Here is a 27,440-nt window from a genome sequence, read left to right as displayed (position 1 = left end):
ACTATAGACTCTCTCTAGTCATAAAGTGGATAGTATCTTAGCATGATGCTGAATGTCTTACATTGGCATTAATGGTGGAAACAATATGGAACAACATTGAGCTGTTTAATTTGTATTAACTGCCCCCTCTTGGTGTGTATAAGATACGTAGCAAGAACATTTAATATTAGTTAGTCGGTTAGTCAGTGATGAGGAAATTTATGAATCGATGAGTCTTTCTTGGTGATATTGTACCATTTAATATGACAGTCAAGCAGCTGTTCCATCTGTTTATAATGGGTTTTCCCTCCTGGCTACATAGTCGCATGACATCCAAAAACATTGCAGACTATTATCTCCCAAAAACTCCCTGATACGTGGCCTTTCCATAAGTACGTGCACCAGATGCCCTTGTCGCCATCAGTTAAATAGTATAATAGCTAGAGGCGGATGATATCGTCCCAACAATTAGCAGAGGCTGGAAATCCATCACCGTTTTTAATTTGAATGATACTGAGAGGAGAAAACTCAGATTCATTCACATAAAATCACTCAATTGAAACACAAAACATTCCCAATTGTGGTTTGTCAACTTTGCTAAAAAATTGCTTCCATTTTCTTCTAAACTGCAATGGACAATCGGCTAGTTACTAGCGGCTTTGCACATTAAGATTACATACAAAATATGTTAGCAGTTTATGGCATGGTGCACTGTAACAGATTACACACCAATGAATTAGCTACACATCAGTCAGTTTCAAACATGCTTCCTATTCAATATAATAACGGGGACAGAGGGCAATTTTTGGCATTGGAACTCTTTCTTTAATTACTTCACATTGTTACAGAGGGTGCATGCAAGATGTGGACGTCCTTGTACTTCTGTGCGGACATCCTTGTGTGGACATCTTGTGCATTGGAGGGTACAAGGACAAATCTGTACAGCCACCACGCAACAAAGGCACTGTTGACACTCAGAGTGGACTCCAAGCAGAATAGAAAGTAGTGTAATAAAAACAACTACTTGTCCGTAGTGTCCACAGCTGTCCAACTGCGGGTCCACAAGGACCTTAATTAAGGCTTTAGTCAGTCGCTACCTGCACTGTTTAAAGTTCAACTTTGTCACACAAACCTCAATTGAGTTTTTAACACCTCTGAGGGTTGTGATGCTTCCATTGATTAGTTTGGCACTAGGCAGAATAGGCAGGAGAAGGTAAAACTTTTTGTCAGTGTTTGACAGTGCAGGGATAAGGCTATTTACTAGAGGCAATATGCACCCGTGTAAACTGAATTCGTATCAATCTTGCAAAAAATACCATTAGATACTATTCAGTTGTTCATTCTGGGCCTGCACTACTTTTGCACATTCTTGTTTGTGTTTCCACTGAACCTGAAAATTAGACTGATGACAGATGAAGAATGACATCTAGTTTAGTTTAGTGTGCGAACATGCTAATTAGGAGTAAGCGCAGGTAGGCTAAACCTGAGGCTTGATACTGGTCAAATTCAAATGCAAATACAAATTCAGGAGATCACTTAAGTCTTTAGGGTCCATCATCTGGGACCATGGTAAAATTTCATGTAATACATCCAGTGGTTGTTGAGATATTTCAGTCAAGATCAAAATGGTCCACCAACAGACTAAGTGTCCTGACCAACCAAATGACATTTCTATCCTTCATGGCTTCAACACACAGCTACCAAGAGAGCACAGTAGTTTTCCTTTGAGCTGGGGCTTTGGACCATCATACCACTATTCAGTCAGGATTTAATAAAGGCAAGGCCACATGTTGTGAGATATGAATGCCACAGCAGTATTTGGCGATGGCCTTTGGTGATACAGATAGCCCAGTGCGGAAATGTCACCCAGTTAACCTGCTCTGTGTGACAAAACAGATAAGACAAACAGGAAATGGCTTTTTATCCGCCTGCCATGCTATCTCAATTATGATTTGATTTCACGTAGACCTACATGAAGTAAAGTCTCCCTCTGTGTGCATCAGTGGCTTGGTGTGGTGTGATTTATTTTTCTAAGAAATCAATTTTCAGGGTTTGAGATCAAACAGAGTAACATTACTTGGGAAAGAGCTGAGACTGGACAAGGAGAAACAGGAGTGGAGGCATGTGAGAAATGTCAAAATAATAGGTTATTGAGTGCACTCAGACTCTGCTCTGCTCTCCATTTTTAGTGGCTGTCCCATCCTATATCTGTTGTTTGGGAAAGGTTTCCCGTAACTAAGGATGAAATGCACTGTGTGAGTATCTGCTGAATGTCAGGGCTGAGGGGGGAGAAGCAACACCTTAAAAATGACTGCTGCCTCCAGACATGGCACACATGGCAAACATGGCGTCAAGGTGACCTGGCAATGGAGGAATGGCTCTTCATTTCTGTGCAAGAGTGTGAAGATGTTACGTGTGGCTTGAGGGCAGATGTTGTTTATGAGCAAGATCTGATTAGAATAGCAAAGTGTGCAAAGCAATAAACTAAAAGAACATTTTCTTCTTGTTTTGTGGATGCTAAAGGACACAGTAATATCATATTAATCCCCAACCAACAGAACTACAATGTTCTTTTCATTAACTTTAGCAACTTTATCCACAGGCATCATCACAGAATTAAAGATAAAAAAAATATTATACTGTAGCAGTATTTTAGGAATTACACTGACATCAAAGCTGATTACATTAAGGTCACTGTAAATATAATAGAACACCAAGCAGCCTTTAAATCCCTAAAAGGATTTTGCAGGAATATTATACATTTTTTTCATCAGAAATGTTGCAAGAAAATAGGAGGAACATATACTTCAAAAGAAAGCAATCATATGAAAGCATTGCAGGTCATATCTGACGATCTCAGGGTGCAATCACTGGTGGAATCTGTGAGTTTGATTTAGAGCTTTGTAAGAGATGTGTAAAGCCCTGAACCCTGCACCGGTAATCCAACAGACAAACTATAAATACCAACCTTTAGTCAGGCAGTCAAGGACATCATGCATCATCAGAGTTTTTTTTCTTTTACTTTGGTGAGTCTTGTTATAAACCTTTGGTTGGGGGCAGACAGCAAATGACATGTGTTTTGTCCATTGCTGTTCAGACTGACAGGCCACATAGACGTCAAGGGCTGAGTGACTGTTTGAATGGCATTGGCAAATTGTTGAGGGAAGCTACAGTTGTCTGATTAGACCATCCTTCTCTCAGTCCTAATTATGTGGAGCTGGAACAGAAGCAAGAGGTCGAGAAGGCCCTGCGTCATTACCTTTAATCAACCCTGTATACTCTGAGACAAAAACAGTATACACACACACACACACACACACACACAGTGACAGTGAGTCAATACCTGACATTCATCATTTTGGTCCAGCCACGCTTTTTAATTACTGTAATGAATTCCCTACATGGCTCCAGTCACCAGTCACCTGCTATCTAGGTTTATTGTTGAGCTTTGTCTATATGTCATTTAATGGACAAATAGTCAAGATAGTCTCTCATTGTTCTCTCTTTGCTAATGCATATCTCATAATTCTGAATAAGAAAAAAATAAGGTTTCATAGTCCCTTTATGATGACATGTTTCTGATGTCATGGATTACTTAAAACTTGAATCTTTTCCTAAAACCATTAAGCTTAACTATTCAGTGTCTCTCTGGTATCTGAAATGTGCAAGATGATAACAATTCATGGCACGTACTGTGTGGAAGTCTATGTGAATGATGCAGAATATCATCAGTGTGCGTATCAGAGTCCCTGAATGACGCAAACCAGCACTCTTTGGCGTGCAGCACATGTATGACTGCATAAAAACAGCAATTTCCATATATTACTTGTCTTGCAAGCAGATGCCCTGCCTACCATAAATGCGTTATTATACATGATGAGAGTTTGATTGGCTAACCTAAAAGAAGCAAGAGGACGTGCAATCAAACCCCCAGTTTCTGATGATCTTCATATATTTGATTATGTCAAGATGCAGTTGACACTTCCATATGTTTAGAGATTGACCTCCACTTTGTATTAGGGTCATGTTTCATTTGGATCTATGAGATATTTAAACAAAGTCTGATGTGGATTGATGTGGAATATAGGATGAGTTTGTGGGATACAGCGACCCCTGCAGACCAGTAGATGAACTGCTACAATTCTGGATGTACAGAAAGACAGAGGGAGAGAGAGAGAGAGAGAGAGAGAGAGAGAGGGGGGCAAATAAATGAATAAATAAATAAATAAGTGAAATATAGTGAACAAGTAAGGTTACCAAACAGCAATAAAACAAAACAAATTAACAATGATAATAATAGTACTACCCCAACTGCGACTACTACTACTAATGATGATGATGATGATAATTATGTCATATTATAGTTAACAACAACCAAAAACTAGTTTAGTTTTGGCATTATAAGTTTTCATACTGTGTTTTGACAGTAACATATCAGATTTCAGTGGGAAACACTTATCAAACAGTGAGTTATAATATTAAGTGTGACAGTGGATTTTTATTATATTTATATTAATCAATCAATTAATCAATTAATTTATTTATTTTAGAAATAATTGCGATGAAAAGAAAAATGAGAAAGCACCAACACCTTGTACGCGTAAGGGAAAGTTTGTCTCCTGTCGGCTTTCGTACCTCCACCAGGAAGTTGCTACAATTCAGTTCTTTCAATTCATTCTGCACAGTTCATGCATGTAGTATTACAACACTTGATAATTATTTTATTTCAAAATGCGTCGGAGGACGGAAGCTCAAGCATCGAGCAATGAACCTATCAGCAATGCTGACAAAAAGGTAATGCAACATTAAGGCTAGCTGCTGATAGTTAGCCTCCATGTGACCGCTCTGGTAGCTAGTATCAACTGACTGACTTCAAAAGCTAACCTGTTAAACTGTACTTGTTCAAATCATATCCTGCCATCAAACTATGTTTGCTACTGTCGTTTTCCTGCTCTCATACTGATCCTACAACACCGACGTTGTGTGGACGGTTAAACTGTATATCCGACAGCGTCCCTCAGTTTTACATAGAGAGAAAAGGAGCCAAATTCCCTTCAAAAACATCGATTTTAATTCGTTTCTATTTATTTACAGCTCACCCACATCAAAACTTATCATATTTCACTATTCCAACAAACCATTAGCATCATTTCTTTAATTCGGCATTACAAACAGGACAATAAAATAACATTTGGCATAACAATAACAATATTAGTTGTTATGTGGGATCTTATACCAAAATATACAGTGGTTATCCCTGGTGCCCTCAGTTAACTTTTTTATTATAATCGTATCTAACTGCAGGGCATGGAATTATCACTGAAATTGCTAAAATGATAACACAAATTTGTTTGTTAAAGACTGTTTCGATTTAGGCACTAAAAGTAAAGTGAAGATGCTTTCAAAAATCATTTTAGTTGTGATTGTAGTACTGATGATCATTTAACCTCATACAGTGGTGCAGCAAAGTGCAGCAAACAAAAAAAGACTTAAATAAAATAAATGTTTGGTTTTACTCTCTTTGCCCTTTGCCTTTAAAACATCAGTAGTTATTCTAGATACACTTCTGTATGACTCTGGCTGTGTATTGGGGGTTGTTGGTTGTTGTCATGCTGGAGAATGATTTTGGGTCTGATCAGGCCCTGATGGTATTGTGTACTTAAAACTTTAGCACAGTGTATTTAATATGTACACATTTCTTTCACCTTCAGGATGCTGAAATGAGGTTCATGTGTGAGGTAACATCACTTTTTCTTCTCTACTTAAACTAGGATCCAGATCAGAGACTTCACAGCCAGACTGGAGCTAAAGGCAGAGTGTCTTGCGGTTCTGTGCTCATAAACATTGGGAAGTGTTTTCTTTTAATCATCATCATCCCTCCATTCCTCAACTATGCGTCGCTTCAGAGAGAAGGACAGATGCTGTTGCCCAAAGGTTCTCTTCTCTAAGTCTAACAAAGTCATTGTTCCTTTACATTTAGTCATGTATTAACCTGTAAAACAGGTTTTCATAAATGTATTCCATAGTTAATTAAACAGACTCTGCTGGAACTTTACCAAAAGAGAACTTTTCTGTTAAGTCTTATCTTTGTCTCTATTATTTTCCCTCTTCTTTTCAGATGGCCAGATTGTTGATGTTAGTTTGGGTCAAAAGATGCATCTTTTGTGTAAAGGTCAAGGAAAACCAGTTGGTAAAAATGTTTTCTTTAAATCTGCCATGAAAAGTTTTCATGTGGCTTGTTTGAATCTTTTAACTGAGCTCAGCCTAACCAGTTTTGTCTTGTTTAGTAATACTGGATGCACCGACTGGAATGTCCTCAGACATTTGGTTTCATGTGCAAGAAAGTGTGGCCACACTAACAAAGGTGGGGAAATGGCACAATTACTGTGGATTGTGTTGAATATTTGTGTTTTAAAACTATTTGCCAGACACCAGCTTTTATCAGTAGCTCATCAGAACTGAAGTAAATCTAAGATGAATCACATTCCTGAAGCACACTGAGGGTGAGTTAGGATGCTGCTGTTGGTTTGCCTTTGACCAAGAAAATCCACTATGGGGAACTTTCTGTGGAATCAACTCCCACTAATGCAGCCATTGTATTTGTTGTCAGGGCCATGTAAGGACAGACCTTGCAGTGGCTTTGCCACATCGTCTCTGCTCAACAAGGACTCAGCACAGCGGAAAGTTGGGGCTGACAGCCTGCCCCATGTTGTTTGTCTGAAATGTGACCCAAATGAGGTCACAGGCTTGTTGGGAAGGGCCTAGATCTATCTGAACAACTGCAGTTACAAAAACAAACGTGCTCTGTCTACACCTGCATATGTGTCACATTTTTCAATGTTATGCAACCATCATGAATTTAATATGGCTGTGCAGGAGGGGAGGGGCCGGGCCCTTCTGCCTTTAGAACATGGTGTTATTTAAAAAACCTTTTAAACCCGTCCTTGTCCCTGTTTGTCATACTGCTCAGGTTTGCACCTATGACAGAATGGGACTGGGCTTCAGCAAGCGGCTGATGCCGAATGAAACCACAGGAACTGAGAAAGTTTGGGGGATGTCAACAACTGGACGGTGAGAATACCATTTCATTTGGCAGTTTTCCTGAGCCCCTGTGACATATGCAGGACAACACTTTATTTAGTCTCCATACACAAAGTCTACATTGTAAACATAATTTCAGTGTCAGCCCTGAGCAGGTTTTTAAAAGAGTGAGTGGGCTGTTTGTTTGTTGTTGGTGTATTTGTAAAAATTTGTGGGAAATTGTGTATGAGACATTACTTTAAATGTATATTCCTGTAGTGAGTGGTGCAGGTGATTCTGGATCTGATAAGCTGATTGTTGGAAGAATCCACCGTGGGGCATTGTTAATGTGGAGCAGGCCTGTGGTAATGGCACATCCTCTGTTTCTATGGTGACCTACTGTATGACTTGTGTCAGTTTCAGGACACTGGAGCTTAAGGAAAAATGGTTTGAGACTGTCCAAGGGTTGAGTGTAGGAGGAGAAACAGCAAATCATGATGATGAAGGCTGATGAAAGTCAAGGATGGTGTCTCCTGTGTGCTTGCACATGTTTGTCTGTTGTTGAGTCTAAAAATGTCTTAAAATGCCCATCACTGTTTCTTCCAGTCCAAAAAGGTGTCTTCATACAGTTTGTTTTCTATGACCCAAAGATATTTAGTTGAGAGAGAGAAAAGCTGCACTTGCTCACATTTAAGAAGCTGGAACCAGCAAATGTTTGCAATTTTTCATGAATGTTTCAGCCAGCAGAGACTAATGTGTGCATGGACACCTTATGTATTCTCTGCTGCGCACACCACACCCCTGCCCTGCCCTGCGTCACGCCGCTGTGGGATTGGTCTGTAATCTGCCTGCCTCTGACATGTTAATGTGTTTGTCGAACCTTAAATGTACCTAAGGGATGAGCAGGTGTGGGTCGTCGACAGTCAGCGGTCTAGTTTACCTTGGCATCTTGCCCAGAAAGCACCCATTTGAGATGCAAGCAATCAATTTCCCAGAATTCAATATCTCAAGGAGTTTGATGACCGCCTACCCTTAAGTCTGGTGAAATCTGTTCTTTTCAGCGTGACACCACAGTTTTGATTTATTAGCACAACAAACCCAGGACGACAGATGGCTGTCGCAGAGGAGCTGCTGCATCTCATGTAATCATGAAGCTCCCTCTGATGATATAAGTTTGCTGGTGATTGTTTGTCCTGTGGTGTTTTGTGATGGAGAGGAGCCAACAGTCCCCTCCTTTGTGCTGTGCTGTTTATTTTGGTGCCATGCCTGGAAAGTGATTAGAAGAACTAAAAATATTGCTTACTTTAAGTTTCAATCAGTTCTTTATTGTAATTTCAGGATAGAAAACTCTTCTTTGTTTCCCTTCCTACAACTGTACTTCTTTTTTTAGGTCATTTTTGCATCTTAATAATGACTCTTCAGTGGGTTCTTAATAAATCTGTTAACGAGCAGACCAAAGATTAATGAGATTAATGATGGTCTGTCCTATTCATCTTTCATGTTGGGAGCCCTAGTCCCACATATCTGAATAAATCAACCTCCTTGCCCAGTTTGCAGAGTGTCCTGTTTTTGTGCAGAGATAGATGAGTGTTGTTGTCTTCCAGGATGGTGGATGATCTGCACCGACTCCTGCAGGGTGCCGGGATAGCCAGGCCCTTCATCCTGGTGGGCTCCGAGCTTGGTGCACTCAACGGCAGGTTCTACAGCCACATTCACGATGTGTAAGTGTTACGCAATGGAAATGATTAAAGTGGAACTCAAACAATTTTACACATAAACGTCAGTTTACTCGTTGTGTGGTGCTGAGAGGAGCCTTGTCAGGTTTGCGGGAGATAACCCCGTGACCTGTGCTGTCATCAGGGTTGTCTTGGTTTGGGATTGGAGCCATTTTTAACAGAAAGCCTGTTTTACAACCTGAGTTAAAGACTTGGGTATATGCCCGTTATTATTGGTAATTGCATTATGGGAAATGTAGGAGACATTGCTCTTGGAGCTTGACCCATACTAGGGACAAAAAGCCAGTATATCTTTATCTTTAATTCTGACTGATGTTTTTTCATCTGTCTCTTACTAGGCCGCCTGCCAAACTTCATAAAGAGTTTAGTAATAATTTTCTGTAATACCAATCTAATAAAAAGTCAAATTAATTCAGTGTATAATTGAATTTTAAAGTAGATTTATGTAACATTCCAACTATAAAACATCTTATTTATTATATCTTCAGGCATTAGTTCATCCAAACATAGTTTATAAGCAATAAACTTAAACATGAGAGGACCTTAACCAACAATGTGTTTGTGTGTCTCTCAGGACTTTCTGACCTGCCTGCCCTGTGTGTGGCTCTCAGCCTCAAACTCACTGGTTCCTGCTGAAGACAAAACTCTAAAAACAGCTAAAAAGCTAAAAACAGATACTGAATAAACTACAGTGTGTGTGTGTGTCTCTGCACACGCCGTACTTGTTAGTTGAATTGCGTTATTGTTGGTTTTGGTCTTTTAATTGGATTTGTTGACAATTAAAAATATAGAATACCACCAGACTTTTTTCCAGCAAATCTGAAGATGACCACATTTAAAATAGCTTTATAGCATACGGAATGAATTGCCTCTCAAACTCACACTTAACAAAATATATTCCAGTGTCCATTTCCATCATCCCTCATAACTCAGCTGTCGCAGAGACAACGTAGTGATTAATGTGACAAGTAGGCTGTACCAGGAATGAAAGATTTAGTATTTAATCAGGCACAATGTTGCTGCCGTTAAGGGAGAAAATTAAGTGGTGGTGAGTGGATGACACCTTTCCAAATGGAAATATTGCCCCTGGATCTGATGTACGTGTCTGTGGGGACACAGGAGAGACAAATCTACAGAAGGACAGACAGGAGGATGCCATCCATCTCGCGCTCATTAAGGCCCAGGCCGGGAGGTTAAAGTGGACAAGGGCAGTCATTGAGTCTTACCTCATCTGAATGTATTTGTGTGTGTCCTCTCATTGTCCTCAGGCAAGTGTCAGACCTGGTGCTGATTGATCCCATCCCAGAAGACGTCTTTGAGGAGGACCAGTGGAACGAGTACTGGTGAGTGTACAGGAGGTTTCAGGGGCATAGGAAGGACAGAGGTGGGGAGAAAAAAAGGATGAGAGGAAAGATCAGAGGTAGGAGGGAAGAAGAGAGAAGATGGAAAGATGCTGAAGAAGCAAACACTAGAGAGGGATGTGGAAAAACTTGAAGGGAAAAGGAGACAGAGAAAAGAGGAGTGTGGAAAAGAGTGAAGAGGACGATAAAGAGCTCTGAAGGGCAGAGAGGAGCAGATAAAAAGCGAGAGGCAGTGAGGAGGAGAAGAAATAAGGAAGTGTATCAAGAAAAAAAGAGGATTAGGATGCGGAGAAAGGAGGCAGAGATGCTAGCATGTTTCAAGAGTTGAGCTCCAAACTTCTCCCTGATAGGCTTTTAATGGTGAGAATAGCTGGTTATCTTTGCTGGGTGGGGCTCATTAGCATGATTAATTGGAGGCCTAAGAAACTCATTAGCTGTAGCTGATCACACGGTTTTAGCATGAAACAGATGAGGGGAGAGCGAGGGTTGTGTCAGCTGTCGGGACTGACTGACAGAAAGTGTTATAACACTGCTTTAATCCTCCAGGCGAGATATATGTTAAGCGATAGTCATTGTCACAGCATATATCTCATTATGCATTAATTATCATACAGAGGGGAAGGGTTATTATTAATGATAACCCAGAGTGCGGAGGAGGAATGTTGGTAGAAGGTAGAAGTGTCAATTACGCAACACTACCTCAGATTGTTTACCAGCAAAGCATGTCATTTGTAATCATTAGAAGGTATTTCACAATTACTGTCAGTAGGTCAGTGCAGTAGAAAACAAGATGATACCTTGTTAACTTCAGCAGGCCTGTTACCTCTGCCAAGGAAGTTACGTTTTCATCTGTAATTGTTTGTTTATTTTGCATCAAACTTGGTGTATGGACGAGGTGTGGGCCAGAGAGGAGCTCATTACATTTTCGTGCAAATCTGGTGAAAGGGGCAGATCCAGGATTTTTAAAATCACTTTTCCTCAACATTGCAAGCAGTTTTGACATTTTCTTCAATATTTTGCCTCAGTGGATGTATGTGCTTGGCAGACTGCCATTCTACTATTGTCACTGTGAGCATGTTAGCATGAAAATGTTAGCATTTAGCTCAAATTACTGCTCTTCCAAAGTGCAGCCTCACTAGCATGGCTGTAGGATCTTATTCACATCAGTCCTTCCCTGTAGTTTCCAGAACCAGCATATTCCTCTAAACTCATATTGACAGCTTTTGGATACATTTGTTTTTGACTTTGATTTTCTCTACATTCAGACTTAGTTTGTCAGTTATCTTTAAAAAAAAAAAATAGATAAATAAAATCTCTGAGATGTGTGTCCACATTGTAATATGTGTTGGGATGTAACAATAACAATTGTGTTATTAATATTTACCATCTTCATGAATTTTAGAGCTTTTGATTTTATGAAATGTGGCTTCAGAAAGTATTTAGAGCCCTTCCCTTCATTATTGTGTTGTAGATTAAATTCTAAATTGATAAAATAGCCATTTGTGCCCATTAATCTACACTCAGTAATACATGATAACAAAGTGAAGATATTCAGGTTTTTGCAAATTTATTAAAAAACTGAAATCTCTCATTACCTCTGCCAAGGAGGTAATGAGACGAGTAGGGCTGGCATCGGCCAGAAAAGAATCCATAGATTTTGGAGCAGATCATTTACTATGAATTAGAATTTTCTTTGAAGTGTGGTATATGCGTGCCCCCCTAGTTGGTTTGTGTCTTTGTTGGCAGGATTACGCAAAAAGTACAGTACCAATTTGCATCAAACTTGGTGGAGGGTTTGGGCATGAACCAAGTAAGAAGCCATTTAATTTTGGTGTAGATAGTAAGCACTAGACAGACGTGCGTAGGATTGTTTGACCTTGGTGGAGGCATTCACAGTGCCATTCTAGTTTACATAATTATTCAGACCTTTTGCTGTTGACACTTCAAATTGTGGTCAGACACATCCTGTTTGTTTTTCTTCTCCTTGAGATGTCAGAAACTTGATTGATCAGCCTGTGGTAAGCTGGACTGGTTGGACATGGAATAGAAAGGCACACACCTGTGTATATAAAGTCCCACACTACATGTCAGGACACAAACCAAACCATTCAGTTCAAGGAAATTTCTGTAGACCTCCACTGTATCATTATGTGATGAGACACAGATCAGGGCAAGGGTATAAAACTATTTCTAAAGCTTTGAGTGTTTGCAGGAGCACAGTGGCCTCTAGAACCACCGGGACTTTTCCTAGAGTTGAACTCACTATATCTGGCAAACACCAGGCACTACTCATCACCTGGCTAATAACGTACCTACTGTGACGCATGACGGTGGCAACATGATGCTGTAGGGCGGGGGTGGTTTAAGCAGCAGGGACAGCAGGGCGACATTGAGGGAAGGATGAATGCAGCCAAATACAGAGAGGTCATTGAAGAAAACCTGTGCCAGAGTTCATGCGGCCTGAGACTGAGGCAACAGTTCATCTTCAGGGCAACTCTCCTTGAGTTTCTCAGCCAAAGCCCAGAGTTAAAGCCGCCAGAACATCTGCAGAGAGACCTGAGGATGGCAGTTCAGATGCTTCCCATCCAGTCTCATAGAGTTAAGAGGATCTGCCAGGAAGAACAGGATAAACTGGTGTGCAAAGCTCGTAGACTTACCAAGGAAGGCTTGAAGCTGTAATTGCTGCCAAAGGTGTTCATACTGAATTAATGGTCTGAGTACTATTGTAGTGAGAGCTGCTGCATTCGTTTATTTTTTTTACGTTTGCAAAAACATGTTTTCACTTTGTCATTATAGGTTATTGACTGTAAATTGATGGAAAAAATGGCAGTTTTATCCATTTAAAATTAAATCTACAACACAATGAAGTGTACAAAAATTGAAGGGGTATGAATACTTTCTGAAGCACACTATAGACTTTTTAGGGGTTTTTTTCGCGTCCAAAAGTTATTCTGAAGTTGTACGACAATGAAACACATTTGCATCATCTGCAAATACAATTAATTTCATATCAGTCATGTGCAAAATAAACTGTAATGGGCCGAACACTGAGCACTGAACCTCACAAGTAACCATTAGTGGTTTTGAATTGTTTGATTATTTATCCGAACTTAGTGATACAGTGTTCATTTTCCATGTGGTAACGGGAGTGTACAACCTCCTTCTAATTTTTTATGTGGCAAGCCACAGTCATAGTAGACCAAGTTCAATCAAAGCCAGTGAAGTTGTTTTACTGGCTCAAAAGTATTTTATTTTGTGATGATTTGCAATCACCACCAAGGAGTGTGCGAGCTCTGATATGACAGGGAATAGTACGGTAAAATCAAGTTATCTAATTTTTAGGCATGACTTCATGACTTAGTGCATCTGCAGTCCATCCACCAATCGTAGCTCACAGCTTACATAAGCATGAGTCAAGTTAGATAAGAAATGGATCCCTGAAAATGGCCTAATTTGTACGTGACTCAAACTGGAACAGCACCATTTATCAGGGGTATGTGTCCAATTATCCTCTGATTAATAGGCATTCATTTCACTGAGTACATGACAGTGCAGCCACAATCCAATTACTCTATGGAGAAGCAATGGAGAGATGAAATGAAGCAGAGACTTACATTTACTCCATAAAAAAACAATTCTATCATTGGTGTCTGATTTCCATGGGGGAGTAAAAATAGAAACAGGAATGAGATATACAGTATGAAGATGTAAGAGATGCAGCATAACACCGTGCCTCACAGCATCCCGGCATCTTAGTGCAACTGGCATTGTTCAGCATGCTTTGCTTCTTTTTGCACCCATGTATACATATATACATGTAGGTGTGCATTTCTCTCTCTTAGATACGGGTTCATTAGCTGTCGGAGGTCTTACAGTATTTGGTACACAAGATAAGTAGTGCAGAAGGGAGCAGGGCTGCACCTGAGCAGGATTGTGAGGAGACTGTATCAGCTTTGCACTGGGACTGGAGGATTTACACATCAAAGACCTGCTCATTAACAGAGGCTCGCTCCCAAAATTAGTTCTGTTACATCCTACAAAATGATTTGCCATCATCTCCCGAGAATGGCATGCTTGTGTGTATGTGCGTGTGTGTATGTGTGCGTAGGCATTCACTTGTGTGCTCTTGCTGTAAGGGGTCAACTTTCTTATTTGGGATTTTCCGCTGCAGACGTGGCAGCATGTGTCTCATTTCCTTGCAGGCATAGATAATGCTTCCTGATGAAAAACCAAGCAGTGGGTCTAACATCAGAGATTAGGAGAAGCCCCAGTGAACGTCTGGACAAATTGCATTCAGGATGAGAGCCAGTGGTTTGAGTCACTCGGCGCTGTCACTCTTTGTTTCAGCGGTATAAGCAGAGGAAGCTCTACATCACTTCAGTGCAGACCACAACATCCTCTATGATGGTCCTGGCCTCATGCATTTGGGAATTGTCATATTGAAATAGGAAAGGACCTTCCCCAAACTGCAATGTTGGAAATGTGATTTTGTTAAATATTATTGTATCCTGTAACATCAAGATTTCATTGAATGTGAACTAAAGCTGTGTTTCAGTGGATGGTCCTGCAGTAAGCTTTGACCATGTTTCCACAACGTGTCTGTACCAGATCATGCTCAGCCACGTTGTTATCGCCCGACTTGATACCAGCGCTGACCATTTGGATCCTCTTCTGCCAATCAAATAAGCTGTGCCTTGTACTAAACTAAAGGCTAAACATGTGTGTCTGTAATGGAGACTAGAGAGGAAGCTGTGTTTCTTCTTCTTCAGCTCTCAGAACTGAATCTCTGTGTGGTTGTGTTTAGTTTTATCCTATATGCCTGCTTGTATCTTCAGATATCGGCCTTCCTGCTGTTTACCGGTCACTTTCAGGCATATAGAGGCTGTCGCTGCATGTCTGTCCCCACCTCACCCTTGCCATATTTCCAGTTTTTTCTCTGTAGTCACTTATGTAAAAAAGGCATGAAATTTTTCGATGAACCAGCTGGATAGCCCAAACTATGACAAACACGTGTCTGCATACTTCTGGCCACCTTGTGTACTATCTGTAATCATACAGACTCTCTAAATAACCATCAGTGGTCAGTGATTTTCACAGCTTCTGATAAAGTGATAATTCTTTTCATCTTGTATTTAAAAGAAAGAACTTGCACTTACACACACACACACACACGTGTGTCTTTCTGCAGCTGAGTTTGTGCGTGAACTAATTTACCCCATGGGGAATATATTTGCTCAGAGAGCTGAAACAGTGGGGAATGCTCTCGTCTAATGGGATGGTCCTTACAATTTAATGAATGCTGATTGATTGGCAAGCTTGCCGTTTTAATGTACTTACTGTGTTTAGTGCAACTCAGTCCTCACAGGAGCACCGCTTGAAAGTCTCCTCATCCCTTCCCTCCACATCTCACTTTTAAGTTTTAGTCATCGGTAGTTTTTTTTTTTTTACTTTGGTGATAATTTGAATACTTTGAGTCTGATGCTGAGATGCACAGCCTGTAGCCTGGGAGTATTTTTAGGTATGTAGCTGAGGAATTCAAGTGAAATTATTTCAGCTTATATGTGTGTGTGTGTGCTGTATAAACCAGAATACTGGATGATCCCTCATTTATGTGGGCGTGAACACATGATGCATTTACGTGGCTGCTGAGGGAGCATATGAGGTAAAGAGTCTCTGAGTGTGGGCTGAACATCTGCGGCTGCAGGCCCGGATAGAAGCCTGATTGAGTTACAAGTCCCAAAATGAAAATGACACCTTCTGTCCCATTCATCAGCCTACCTGTCATTAATATGCCCAACAAGGCCCTGCACACAAACACACACATGGTCCTGATCACACAGGCATTTATACAGGTGCATGCTGTACGCACGCAGAGCACACACACTCCACTTACCCACACAGCTCGCTGCAGTGTGTAGCAGATAGACGTGTTTTGCGGCTCACCTGGAGCCTGCTCTGTATGACAGGCAGCGTATGACTGTCACTTTGACTGACGACCATTCAGAGTCACACAACTGCTGCATGCAGCTTGATTTATAAGCCAGACGGGGCTTAATATCAGGGACAAGAAGAGTGTTTCCATCCTTCCTCACAGCACTTTGTTAGTGGAGAGATTTACAGACATAATAGACTCTTCTCTTCTCTTCTCTTCTCTTCTCTTCTCTTCTCTTCTCTTCTCTTCTCTTCTCTTCTCCACCTCCTCCACCTCCTCCTCCTCCTATTTTCATGTTGAATGTCTATCATACCTTCAATTTCTAAAACATTTAAATGTTTCAATTATACCCAGATGCCACACTCATTAATTTAATACTTCAAGAGACATTACGTAATCTCGGAGCATTTGCTTGCTCTCCCTGTCTCCTTCATCGGTAAACAGTAGCAGCCAGTGATGACATATCCAGTCTCCCCCTCAGAGCCCATTCGCTTTCACTGTGAGCTGCGTTCAATAACCCACTGGAGCAAAGCCCTGCTCTAAACCCCTCCAGGAATCCTTGGCTGAGATTGGCAGCAATCACCCGGCCATGGGCTGATGGAGGGAGAGGGAAATGGAAGAATGGAGAAGTAAAAGTGAGAGAAAGTTAGAACAGCAGGAAATAAAATGAAGCAGTAGGAGAAGATGCAGCCTGACAAAAGCACGATGCAGGCTGTTGATGGACATTACGTGATAAAAATGTGAGAGAAAAACCTTGTAAATCCCTGTCAACTTTTGCACACATGTGAAGCAGATTTAAACAGAGACTATATTAAAAAAAAAAAAAAAAAAAAAAAAAAAAATATGTTACTTTATATTTTTTGCATTGATACCTCTGCTTCAGTGATGATAAAACCATGACTTGGCTATAAAACACACATACTGTACATACAGTGTGATATCTGACCAGGCTTGTGTCTGACCCTGCAGGCCCCAACAGTGTGTGATTCATTATGCTTCGTACTGTGGTTCTGTAACGGCTCCCAGTGTGTCAGCCTCGACCCTCAGTCTTCCCCTGACTCAGCTGCTCCCCACCCCCTCCCTAGATTCTCCCCCCTGCATCTAGAGACTCCCAGACGAATCGGGAATGCCAATTAATTGTAATTAGAACCACTGTAAGCGTAACTATTGCTGCTATGCTCCACTAATGAAGAAGGGCTACCACGGCCCCTGTGTATTTACCCCAGTGTAATCTATAGTATTGATGCAGAGAGGAAGTCTTTGAGGTGGCAGGGGACGCTGCTCTCAGCCTGGCGTGGGCTGTGGTACAAGACTGACACCTTGTGTTCACACTGGGTACTGCACCTTTAAATTGCAGTTGTCCTACGTTGGGACGGTTTTGAAGTTCTATTTAATTCCTGTTTAAAAATGTTTGTAAATACTTTGAAAAATGTTGTGTTTGCTGGGATCATCAAAGTTTGAACTATACATATAGTATGTCCATCTCAGATTTGTTCAGCACTTCAAATAATAAGTGAAACAGATTGGCAGGTGATTGTAATGAAGCAGATATAAAGCAGAATCAGGGTATTTTTAATCTGATAAAAATCAAATAATAACAGGTGAGTGTAACGACATTACAGTATCTGTATCAATGAACAGCAGTGGTTCATTATTTTCATATTCTAAGCCAATGACCATATATGAAGATGAAGGACGCGGTTCCACTGCTTCCCACTGTACAAAAATTCAACCAGAATCTCCTGGATACGGCCGCTGCCACCTTGCTGGTGAAATCATGTGGAGTCAGAGTCTGTGCAGTAGTGACTGGCTGGTGGAGCCAAAGTATCAAGAACCCGCCCCATACACCTGCCCGTCAATCACAGCTGTCATGATGTCAAATTCATGTTTTATAGTATCAGATAACTAATTAAACAGCAAACTTATCAGAAAAATGAACATGTGAAAATACATCAGTGTGATGAGACCAAACCACACTAAACCATCTTTGGGAAAAATTTAATTGACCTGTAAAAATACTGAAGCCAGATGTTATCCATCTTTATATGCAGTCGTTTGTTCGAAGCAAAATTTTACAGCCTCTTGTTGACATAAAGTAAAAGTTTAATGATCCCATGGAGAAAATGTTGTTATAACTACACAACTGGAAAAATAAAACATAACATTGAAACATAAAAACAGACTATTAAATAATGACGGTATTCACACATTACAATTTGAGTACCCAGTTAAAGGGTGATTCATTATACTTGTATTTTCTTTTTCATTTGTAAGACAAATTGAAATCCTGCAGAAAACATAAATGTTCAACTGACAGGATGTGTTGACAGAGAGCAGAAATAACTGCATCTTTAAGATATAGTTAGTATTAGTCTGCAAAAGTGTCAGGGCCCCCTCAACGCTTTAATATTTGTACTTGTGATCAGTTTTACTGTTGTTATATCAAGCTGTTTACTGTTGTTATGACTATATATCAAATGAAACAAATTTCCATGACAGTGTAGAATGTAAAATAAAGCAAACAAATAAAAACAAACTACCAGCTCACAGAGAAAGTGCACATATGTATTTCAGTTTGTGTGATGACTGAAATGTCCACAAGTGGATTAAGGGTCAGAAATAGAGTCCAGGGAACAAGGACCAAGTGAGGTTGAGGAAGGCCCAAGATGAAGGACAGAGAACTGAAATCCTGGTGGATGAAAGCACAATGAAATATAATACAGTTCACTACAATACAGTCCAATATGATTAGCCCTCAGGTTGACACCTCTCCTTAATATGTTCAATTAAGGGTTCCCAGATCTTAAGACACTTGGAGTGAGCATTGGACAGAGTTTACTGAGGATTACCCTTTTTGCTATGATCGTATCAGACATGAGGAAAAGTCAAAGACAGTTTGTTAGAACAATATATTTTTTGAATAAGCATTTAAACTATTTAGAACATGTACAATATTTGTATATTTGATTATACAGTAAATTACTAGATTTGGGGGATTATGGCATTGTGTTAAATTCAGGCTGGAGCTCCATCCTTGTCATTATAAAGTAAGACTTTTAGCTCTGACGAATCTTTAAATAATTAGAGTTCATGCATCCATTCATATATCCATATATGGTCAGTTTGTCCTGCCTGCCTGAGAGTCAGAGGCGTCATCATGCACCTGTCCACGTCCACGTGGCCTCATTTTTCTAATAGTCTGAAAGTCTTTGCAGTTAAAAAAAAAAAAAAAAAAAAGTTCCTTTAGCCTAATAGTTAGTTGAGCCTCATGTAATAGTCCATGTTTAAATGTTCTCTGCTCATTGTAATAGTTGGCAGAAGCTCGTGTAATAGTTCGTGTTTTGTGTGTGAGCAGGCTCTCAGGTAACAGAGGCCCTGCATATGAAATGAGATGGTAATGAGGAGGAGGAGGGGAGCCTTATCACTACAGGGCCAAATTCCGACAGTGAATTGCGCAGTTGTAACAAAAGTAACAGAGCGTCCATTCAGCCTGCACTAATCCAGATGGGAAAGTCAAACAGCAGAAAGTCCACGGCACAAACTCATTTCATCACTTTATTAATTTAGATATTGCCTCCTCGCTCCTGTGGGGAGAAAAAAAAAAAAGAGCCCCTCTGAAATGACCAACATCGGTGAGGCGTTTTGCTCTACATGGTTCCCCCACTTCGTCTCCTCCCGTTATCTGTTTAATTCATCCCGCCAATCTTGGCTGTCTTTACCCACTAAATTTCCCTTTGACACGCATGCCTTGCTTCGCATAATCCTCACTCCGGGGCAGAATTAAAAATGGAAAAAAGAGGAGGGAATAGGACAGGTGGCTGGAGAATCCTTGAAATAATGTTCAATGCCAGAGCCAGGAATGATTTGACCAGATTCAAACTTGGGGGGCAGATAGAGAGAGAGTTTTTTTCCCTTTATTTTTTGGAATCAAGGGGTAAGAAAAGGGTGACAGGTGGAAAATGTGCAGAGACTGAGAAGTCCCTCAAGAGCCAGGTCAAAGAGCCAGTTCTAAATTGTGGTCCCAGAATGACTTCAGGGGAAAACTGTGGCAAGGAAGATCAAAATGTCAATCTCTGGAGGTCTGATTAGAAAAGTTTTCAGTGTCTGCTGAAGACTGAAAATTAGAGCAGTCGACTTGTTTCTTTCCCCCCTCTGCCTATATCCATTATTGACCTGTGGGGACTGTTTCCTGTACCATGAATACGGCAGATATGTTATCTTACACAGCCATTTGTTGCAGTTGAACCACCATTCTCCGCTGTTTCTATCAGCTTTATCTGACCAATCAGTGCTGACATGCTTTGCCGGAGCAGAGCTTGATATCTCTTAAGCTACAGTTCTTTGGGTAGCAGCACGTCATATCAACAATGGGTGAAATGGGTTATTTTACACATGAAAAGTGCATGTTTATGATGTAGCTTTGATATGAGCAATATAATGGCATTGAATCAGCGCTGTTGAAGCCTACCTGTTGTGAAATGCAGTTTACACTGACAAATACTAATGGTTTAGACTGTGACTGCATAAACTGTTCAATTCATGTACAGTATAAGTAAGTTTTACTGCTTAAACATGAGCTAAATGGCCTGAGCTAAATGCTAAGGTCAGCCTGTTAAAAAAACGACAATGGTAACATGCTGACTTAAATCAAGTAACAATAATAATAATAATAATAATAATAATAATACTGATTATGATAACTTTATTTATATAGCACTTTTAAAAACAGAGTTATGAAGTGCTGTACATACATAAAAACAAAACGAGGCAATAAAAGACACAGAGAAGAGAGGCAAAGTGTCAATAGCAAGGCAGGGAGATGATGTTAAAACAACAAAATCAATAAAACAGACAAAAGAGAATAAAACCAAAAGTAGAAACCAAAAATAAAAGGATTCAAATCAAGAGTTAAAATCTGCTTTATACAAGTATGTTTTGAGTAGTGTTTTAGACAGGCAACAATGTTTACCATGTTCACTGTGTGGGTTAGGGATATTATGCTATGCTAGGCTAACAATTGTTAGTGTGAAAGACAAAGTACAGCTGAGGCTGATGGGAATGCTGTTAGTTTTGCAGATGTTTGGTCATAAACCCAAGCACCCAAGTAACATTTTCATCTATTGAGACATTTCACTGGAAACTCTTACTTGAACCAAGAGGTGGACGTTGACGCCAGTGGAGCCAAACCATTAGCATGCTTAAAAAAGAGCCGAAGAAGCTTCTTAGATGTGAGGATTCCCCTGTTTTCCCATTTTCTATGATTGTGAATGGATTAGTTTGGGGTTTTGGGGTGATGGGCTCTGTGAAATTATGGGCATATTCCACTATTTTCTGTCATTTCATAGACTAAACTATTTATCACTATAAATCAACCAATTAATCACTGGTGCGAATAAGGATTTGTTACATCCCCATTAAGGTTACATTAATAGGGCTATAGCATATGGAAAGGTTTTTTCCTAGTTATTGATCAGGTACTGAAATTTACTGTAGTGGTGAAAGCGGCAGAGAGAAACTGATGGGACACAGGGGCATGGTGTTATTAGTCTGGCCCAGATCAGGAGTAAGACTAAAGCAGGGATGAGTGTCTCCTGGTGCACAGGGGCTGCTCTACAGTGTGTTGGCTGCATGTAGGGGCAGGCTTTGCGGCACGGCGATGGCGGCAGCAGGCACGCGGCACTATTGATTGGGCTCCACAGGCTGAGACCAGCCAATTCAGAGCACCAGTGAGCCGAGACCGATTGGGCCTCCTGAGTTACAAAATCCCACAGCTCCTCTTCTTTCGTCTGCCAAAAAAGAGTATTTCTCATTCCCCAGGCAAATGCTGTTGAAGAGAAAGTTTGAGAATTTGGGTTGAAAAAGACTTGAAGAAGGCAAATATCATGTATGACTCTGCTTGAAGCACTATTGTAATCTAACTATTGTAATAAAATGACCCTTATTGTATTGGCGCCATTCTGAACTTTACAAAGTTATTAAGCAGCAAAAATGAAGACAAACATGGTCATTTACAGTTTCAAGGAAAAGCAGTGATAGTGACTCACTGGCATTGATGGTTGATTTGCTTGATGGGTAACAACTGATCAAATGACTAGTGTGTTTGAAAGGTTGCTGGTAGTGATAATCCTACACAAAAAAATCACTCAGTTCTTCAGTTCCCCCCAGGTCTTTGGTCCTTTAACACATTGTTTTGGATTTAAGATCAAACTTCACTGATGCTTCCAACAGTAGCAGGTGGCTGTTTTCAGGGAAAAACCTCTGATGAACTGACTGGAAGATGTTGTGCTAAAGACAAACAAAGCCAGTGACTAGATGGTGAACAAGGGGCATTTAGCAAACTAAAGAGCTAAATATTCTGCTTGAGGAGCTCATTGAGACAGTAAATAGAGCTTATAGATGAATTGATTCATCAGCTTGACAGAAACTTGAGTTCAGATAAACTTACTTATTAATGTCCTCTGGATTTGTGAATAAGAAATGATTTGTTAACACATGAGCTAGAATACCTAACGCCAGAATATGTCAGTGTTGTGTTTTCAGCTTGTTCTGCAGCCCCTGCAGGGTCAAAATATGTAGCAGTAAAACTGAAAAAAAAACTGTAGTTCAGATGGTTGAACTTAAATTTGTCTACTGCAAAAGTTTTATTAGTGAAAATGTGTGTGTGTGTGTCTGTGTGTGTGCTCAGGTATGGTAAGCTGTTGCCGTCATTCCAGGCCAGACAGTTCTCAGCAGCTGCAGGGCTGAGCCGCATGCTGATTATCCTGGGGGTGATTGAACCGACTATCAAAGGCGAAAACGTCTCAGAGGAGGTCGTCCAACGGCAGGTCAGGCTAATGCACACACAACCGCACACAGATTACTATGAAGCATGTCATAAAGGTTGTGAGATTGACTGTTCAAAAAAAAAAAGCTGCAGGAATCTTTTTTTTTTTTGTTGTTGTCACAGCAGATCAAGAATAATTTAGAGGTTATTTAGGGAGAAATATAACAAGTCATCAGTGTAGAAAGGAGCTATCTTACCAGAGATGTTGAGATTTACATAATAGGAAGACAAGACTTTGGCTTTTGTTCTTTAAAAAATAATTAAAAATATGGAGGGAAAGTGATCTTTTTTTTCAGGCATTTTAAATGTACATCTCCAATTTTTCCTCTACAACCACAGGATGGTGCTAGTGCGAGAATAATCCCGCCTCCTCCTCAGCAGAGATATGAGCGGATGATGATTGCAGGAGCGTTTGTCTTCATATGGTCGGAGACTGTGAATTTGCCACGATATGACACCAGACATCATTTTTAAATAAATGAAAATTGAACCTGTTCCTGGAGCTGACATGATGCTGCCACTGCACTGTATCTTTCGATGCCTTCTATATTGTAAAACTCAGCCTTTTGACAGGTTATACAGTTTGTGAGGGAAAGGCTCTTAATGTAAGATACAAGCTTTTTGCTGTCTATTGCAGATGAGCTTTTTTTTTCCACAGGGGTTTCGATTTTGCACGGCTCAGATCTGCTGTGAATCTTAAAAAAAAAACCAAAAAAACATACACTTCTGCCTGTCTTAAAGGCCTGTAGTCATTTTTTACTTGCAATGGAAAACATCCTCGGCAGAAGAGGAGTAATAGATTCTGGTGATGAACAACAGCCAATATGTTTGGTAACATGGGAAAGTGCTCTTGATATACTGAAACAAACCTCTAACATTCATGTGGGGCCTATTAGGGACACAGACAAAGATAATTGCAGGAAAACTAATTTATTATCACATTTAAAACATACAGTCCTACTTCAATTTCTCTTATTTTCGCTCAGAGAAACAACTTACACTTTAGTGGCCCTCTGTGAGCGCTCAGTGACATTTCTAACATCCATTCAGCATTAAATGTTTTTCCTGCAGCTGTCTGTGTGATGCAATGATGCCTGCTTGCGTTAGATGAATGCGAGCAGTTCGTTAAGATGCCTTGTTCTCTGCTGCCAGCCATCCACGATTTGATGGCAGTAGTGATGAGGGACCTATTTCAGCTTTTCAAGTATTACAGTTGTTGCCAAGGAGATAAGGACATCATTGTGCTTGAATTCTCCAAGGACAGAGAAAGGTTTTGTAGACAGGCTAGTGAAGGTTATAACGTACACACACACATGCACGCACACACACATACACTCACACACACTCACAAGCTTGCCGAACTCAATAGAGCATGCAGTCCATTTCTCAAGGGCATGTTCTGTAACCACTGCTTAATTGAACTGGAGCAGAATTGTTTGCTGCTATGTTAACGGCACCAAAGCTATTTGGTCTCATCACATGTGGGTGATAGATACAGTTAAAGGGGAAATCTGCTCAGTTTGAGAATTCACATCTATTCTGGTGGCGTGGTGAACTTTCCCCGCCCTGAGCTACAGAATCAGAGAACCAAGACTGAGATTTCAGATGTGATATTGCGATGTGTTCTCGCCTGGAGCTTCCTCATTGAATGAGCCGGGCCACTGTCTTCACTGCATTCAGATTGTCTTGCTGTAGCAATGGCTGCAATTCATTTCACCATTTTCTTCAAGTCATCCTGGAAATGTTAATTTTCAGATGGATTTAAGAGGTTGGAGAATTATATCTTTAAAGATTGTAGTACTTGGTTACAATACGTCCAGCCAACTGTTAATTTCTTGTGTCTGTACCATTTTGAATCTGAGGTTGTTCCAGACAAACAAAAAGTGATAAAGTGGAAACCAGATCTGTGGGAACTATGCAGTGTTTTTTTGTTTTGGTTGTACATGAACTGTCAGCATGTGGCATTATGGGATGGGAGCTGTGTGAAGTTAGGCAACAGGCTGGCCTGCTCTGACTGAAGAATAGATTGGTCAATAGGCCAATAGGCCTGTCAATAGACTTACTGAACAAATCTTTTATTGGAAAAGCTCAAATAAGTATCCAGTTATTCTCTAAATTTGATTGACAGTATATTTAGGACTAAGTTGCCTTATAGGGTGAGTTACCTTAGGTCTCTGCTGTTTAAAAAGTATAAAGAAAAATGGTCAGAGGAAATATTAAACAAAGAAAGTAATGAAAGAACCATCTGCTTTATTTGTAAAGTTTACTTCTGATATAATATGTTTCACGTGTGTTCAGTACCATGTATTGGCTTGCTTTCCTTTGTAGTGTTGTGTAAGCCTTCAGATGTATGACACTTGAATAAAAACATATTCATGTTGTGACTGATTTATGTTTTGTATTTGTGTCCCTTACAGAAATACCTGCTCAGTAACCCTGCCCACCAAAGCAGTGCTGTGGATGAGCATTACTTTCTGAATGAAAGTGCAGCTCAAGTGAGGTATGGAAAGCATACCCAATTAGTTTTATTTTCTCTATTTTCTCAACAGTTTTGCTTTTTTCATGCTGATTGTGGAAGTCAGAATCAACACGGAAACATTACACCAAATGTGTATTTATATTTTCTTTTGTTGTTTTAAAGGGACATCACAATGTTTAAGCCCCTCTCCAGCAGGGTGTCGGTGAGCGTGATCACTGGAGATTCCTTTGACGAAGAAATACCACAACACCTGAACCAGGTGAGAATGTTTCCTCTGCCCGTGCAACTCAAAGTCTTGTACAGTGACTAAACAATATTGTAATAGCTGTTGTGGAAAACCCATAGTAAATCATCTTTCCCCTACACCAGATGGTAGCTAAGCTTCAAAAGAAGTTTCTGGTGGAGTCCTACCCATCAGCCAATCACATTCACATAAAAGGAGCAGACCGGCGAATGATCTACAAGAAGCCATCTGCCATCATCCAGCACCTGAGGAGGCTAGTCAACCAGCGACAAGCCAAACAGCAGAGCGAGTGACCCATGGCCAAAATGTGACTCTACCCCAGACCTGGACAGAATAATAGTTGAATATGTTTTAAATATTCAATAAAATATTCAAGTTATCTTTTTACCTCTCCCTGCAGCAATCTGTAGAGATTGTCTACATGGCTGGTAAGGTTCATCAAGGAGTCAGTTTGAGAACAGGTTTCTGTGCAGCTCTGCTTCATTGGAAGCTTTTTAATTGAAGGTAACTGGAGGGGATTCAGTGTGATGAAATATTTGCTGTCTTAGATTCAGAAAATCTTATCTTACGAGTTGTTATTTCAGTCTCTTTACCTGATTGGTCAGTACCAAAAATTAATACATTACGGCTTATCAGTGTAAAAGGCCACACATGTCACTGCTCAAGCTGATACTTTTTTTTTTAATCTCATTCATTTCTGTCTTCATATTCTGCCATGTTATGGCCACAGGCAAAGGTACACCGAGTTCCTCTGTGTCTGCTGCATCAGCTACAGTCATTTGTTACTTTCATATAATTGAGTTACATCACAGTCAGATGAAGAGCTCTATTTTAGGACTTATGTTGATGTGATTAATTTTATAAATTGCAGACGGATGTGTCTGGCAGGCAAACCTAATTTTGCATTTTTGTAAATAAATCTTTATGTACCTTTGTGTCTATTTTTAACGGTGGCAAACATGAGCTGTTTTTGTATGGATCTATGGCACAGTGAAAGAAAGACCAGACAGCATTGGTTTATCCTGAGGATTTAAGTTTAATTATGACACCACATCAAAATAAAAATTTCCAACAGATCTGGAATTTAATTCCATCCATATACATGCATAGCAACAACGTTTTAAGAAACATTTTCTCCCATAATCAGGACATTGGAATGATCATTTTACATCAGTATCCCCACTGACCTCCCACCCATCTTGTTCATCAGCAATAAACTTAATTCTTGTACAACTTCTTTTTTTCCCTATGGGGTTACAAATAATTATATGCACAGTCCCCATTTCATAATACTGCTTTCAGTAATGTTCCCCCATTTACAAAGTATTGCATTGAGAGCAAATTGCAAAAAGGGAGACCAAAGTATCATCAAACAGAAATACGAGTACTATACAAGAATGCCGCCATCCTCATGAAAACATCCACATCTGAGTTGAAGAAAAGAGACAGGGACAAACAGCCACATATGTATGCAAAGCCATGTGTATATGTCAAAATGTGAGATGCAGCGTTGTGCCTGGTTATCACACCCAAATGGTGATTTTTAAGGCTCACAAGTCATTAGTAGCAATCTGCAAGTCACATTTTGGGCATATACAGAAACTGGTACAGCAAATAAGAATACACAAGTGCCTCAGTAGCTATTTTTGTGTCTAAAATGCATCTCATTTTTGTATTGTCTATTGTTTCATTGAGCCTACATTACAGTGTAAACAATATGTGTGCTACACAAGAATGACTATACAATAACATTACAAACAACTCTGATATAAATTTCATTTTGAATTTAAATTAAGATCACTACTCCTATTAATACTGATTGTAAAATAAATTAATGTGAAAGTGGCACCAATATTATTCTTGATT

The 27,440-nt window shown here is 40.0% G+C and overlaps 1 protein-coding gene across 2 annotated transcripts; it reads left to right on the top strand.

Moving 5' to 3' along the window:
- The first annotated feature begins 4,604 nt into the window (after positions 1-4,604).
- LOC139613184 (uncharacterized) lies at positions 4,605-27,422 on the top strand. 2 transcript variants are annotated; one of them, XM_071469599.1, is made up of 11 exons: positions 4,605-4,773; positions 5,751-5,913; positions 6,098-6,169; positions 6,267-6,343; positions 6,950-7,050; positions 8,604-8,720; positions 10,004-10,078; positions 22,714-22,852; positions 25,269-25,351; positions 25,493-25,589; positions 25,700-27,422. In XM_071469599.1, the coding sequence occupies exons 1-11, from the start codon at positions 4,711-4,713 to the stop codon at positions 25,865-25,867; spliced, it is 1,155 nt and encodes a 384-aa protein (XP_071325700.1). In that variant the 5' UTR covers positions 4,605-4,710; the 3' UTR covers positions 25,868-27,422. The 2 variants fall into 2 exon arrangements, with proteins under 2 accessions (XP_071325700.1, XP_071325701.1); XM_071469600.1 differs by lacking the exons at positions 25,269-25,351; positions 25,493-25,589; positions 25,700-27,422 and adding an exon at positions 23,191-23,454 and having other exon boundaries at positions 4,612-4,773.
- The last annotated feature ends 18 nt before the right edge of the window (positions 27,423-27,440 follow it).

This window comes from Trachinotus anak, unplaced genomic scaffold (assembly GCF_046630095.1).
Source record: "Trachinotus anak isolate AG129_WGS33_773 ecotype Australia unplaced genomic scaffold, CSIRO_AGI_Tana_v1 ptg000032l, whole genome shotgun sequence".
Taxonomy (NCBI): domain Eukaryota; kingdom Metazoa; phylum Chordata; class Actinopteri; order Carangiformes; family Carangidae; genus Trachinotus; species Trachinotus anak.
This window is presented reverse-complemented; position numbering and strand designations above follow the sequence as displayed.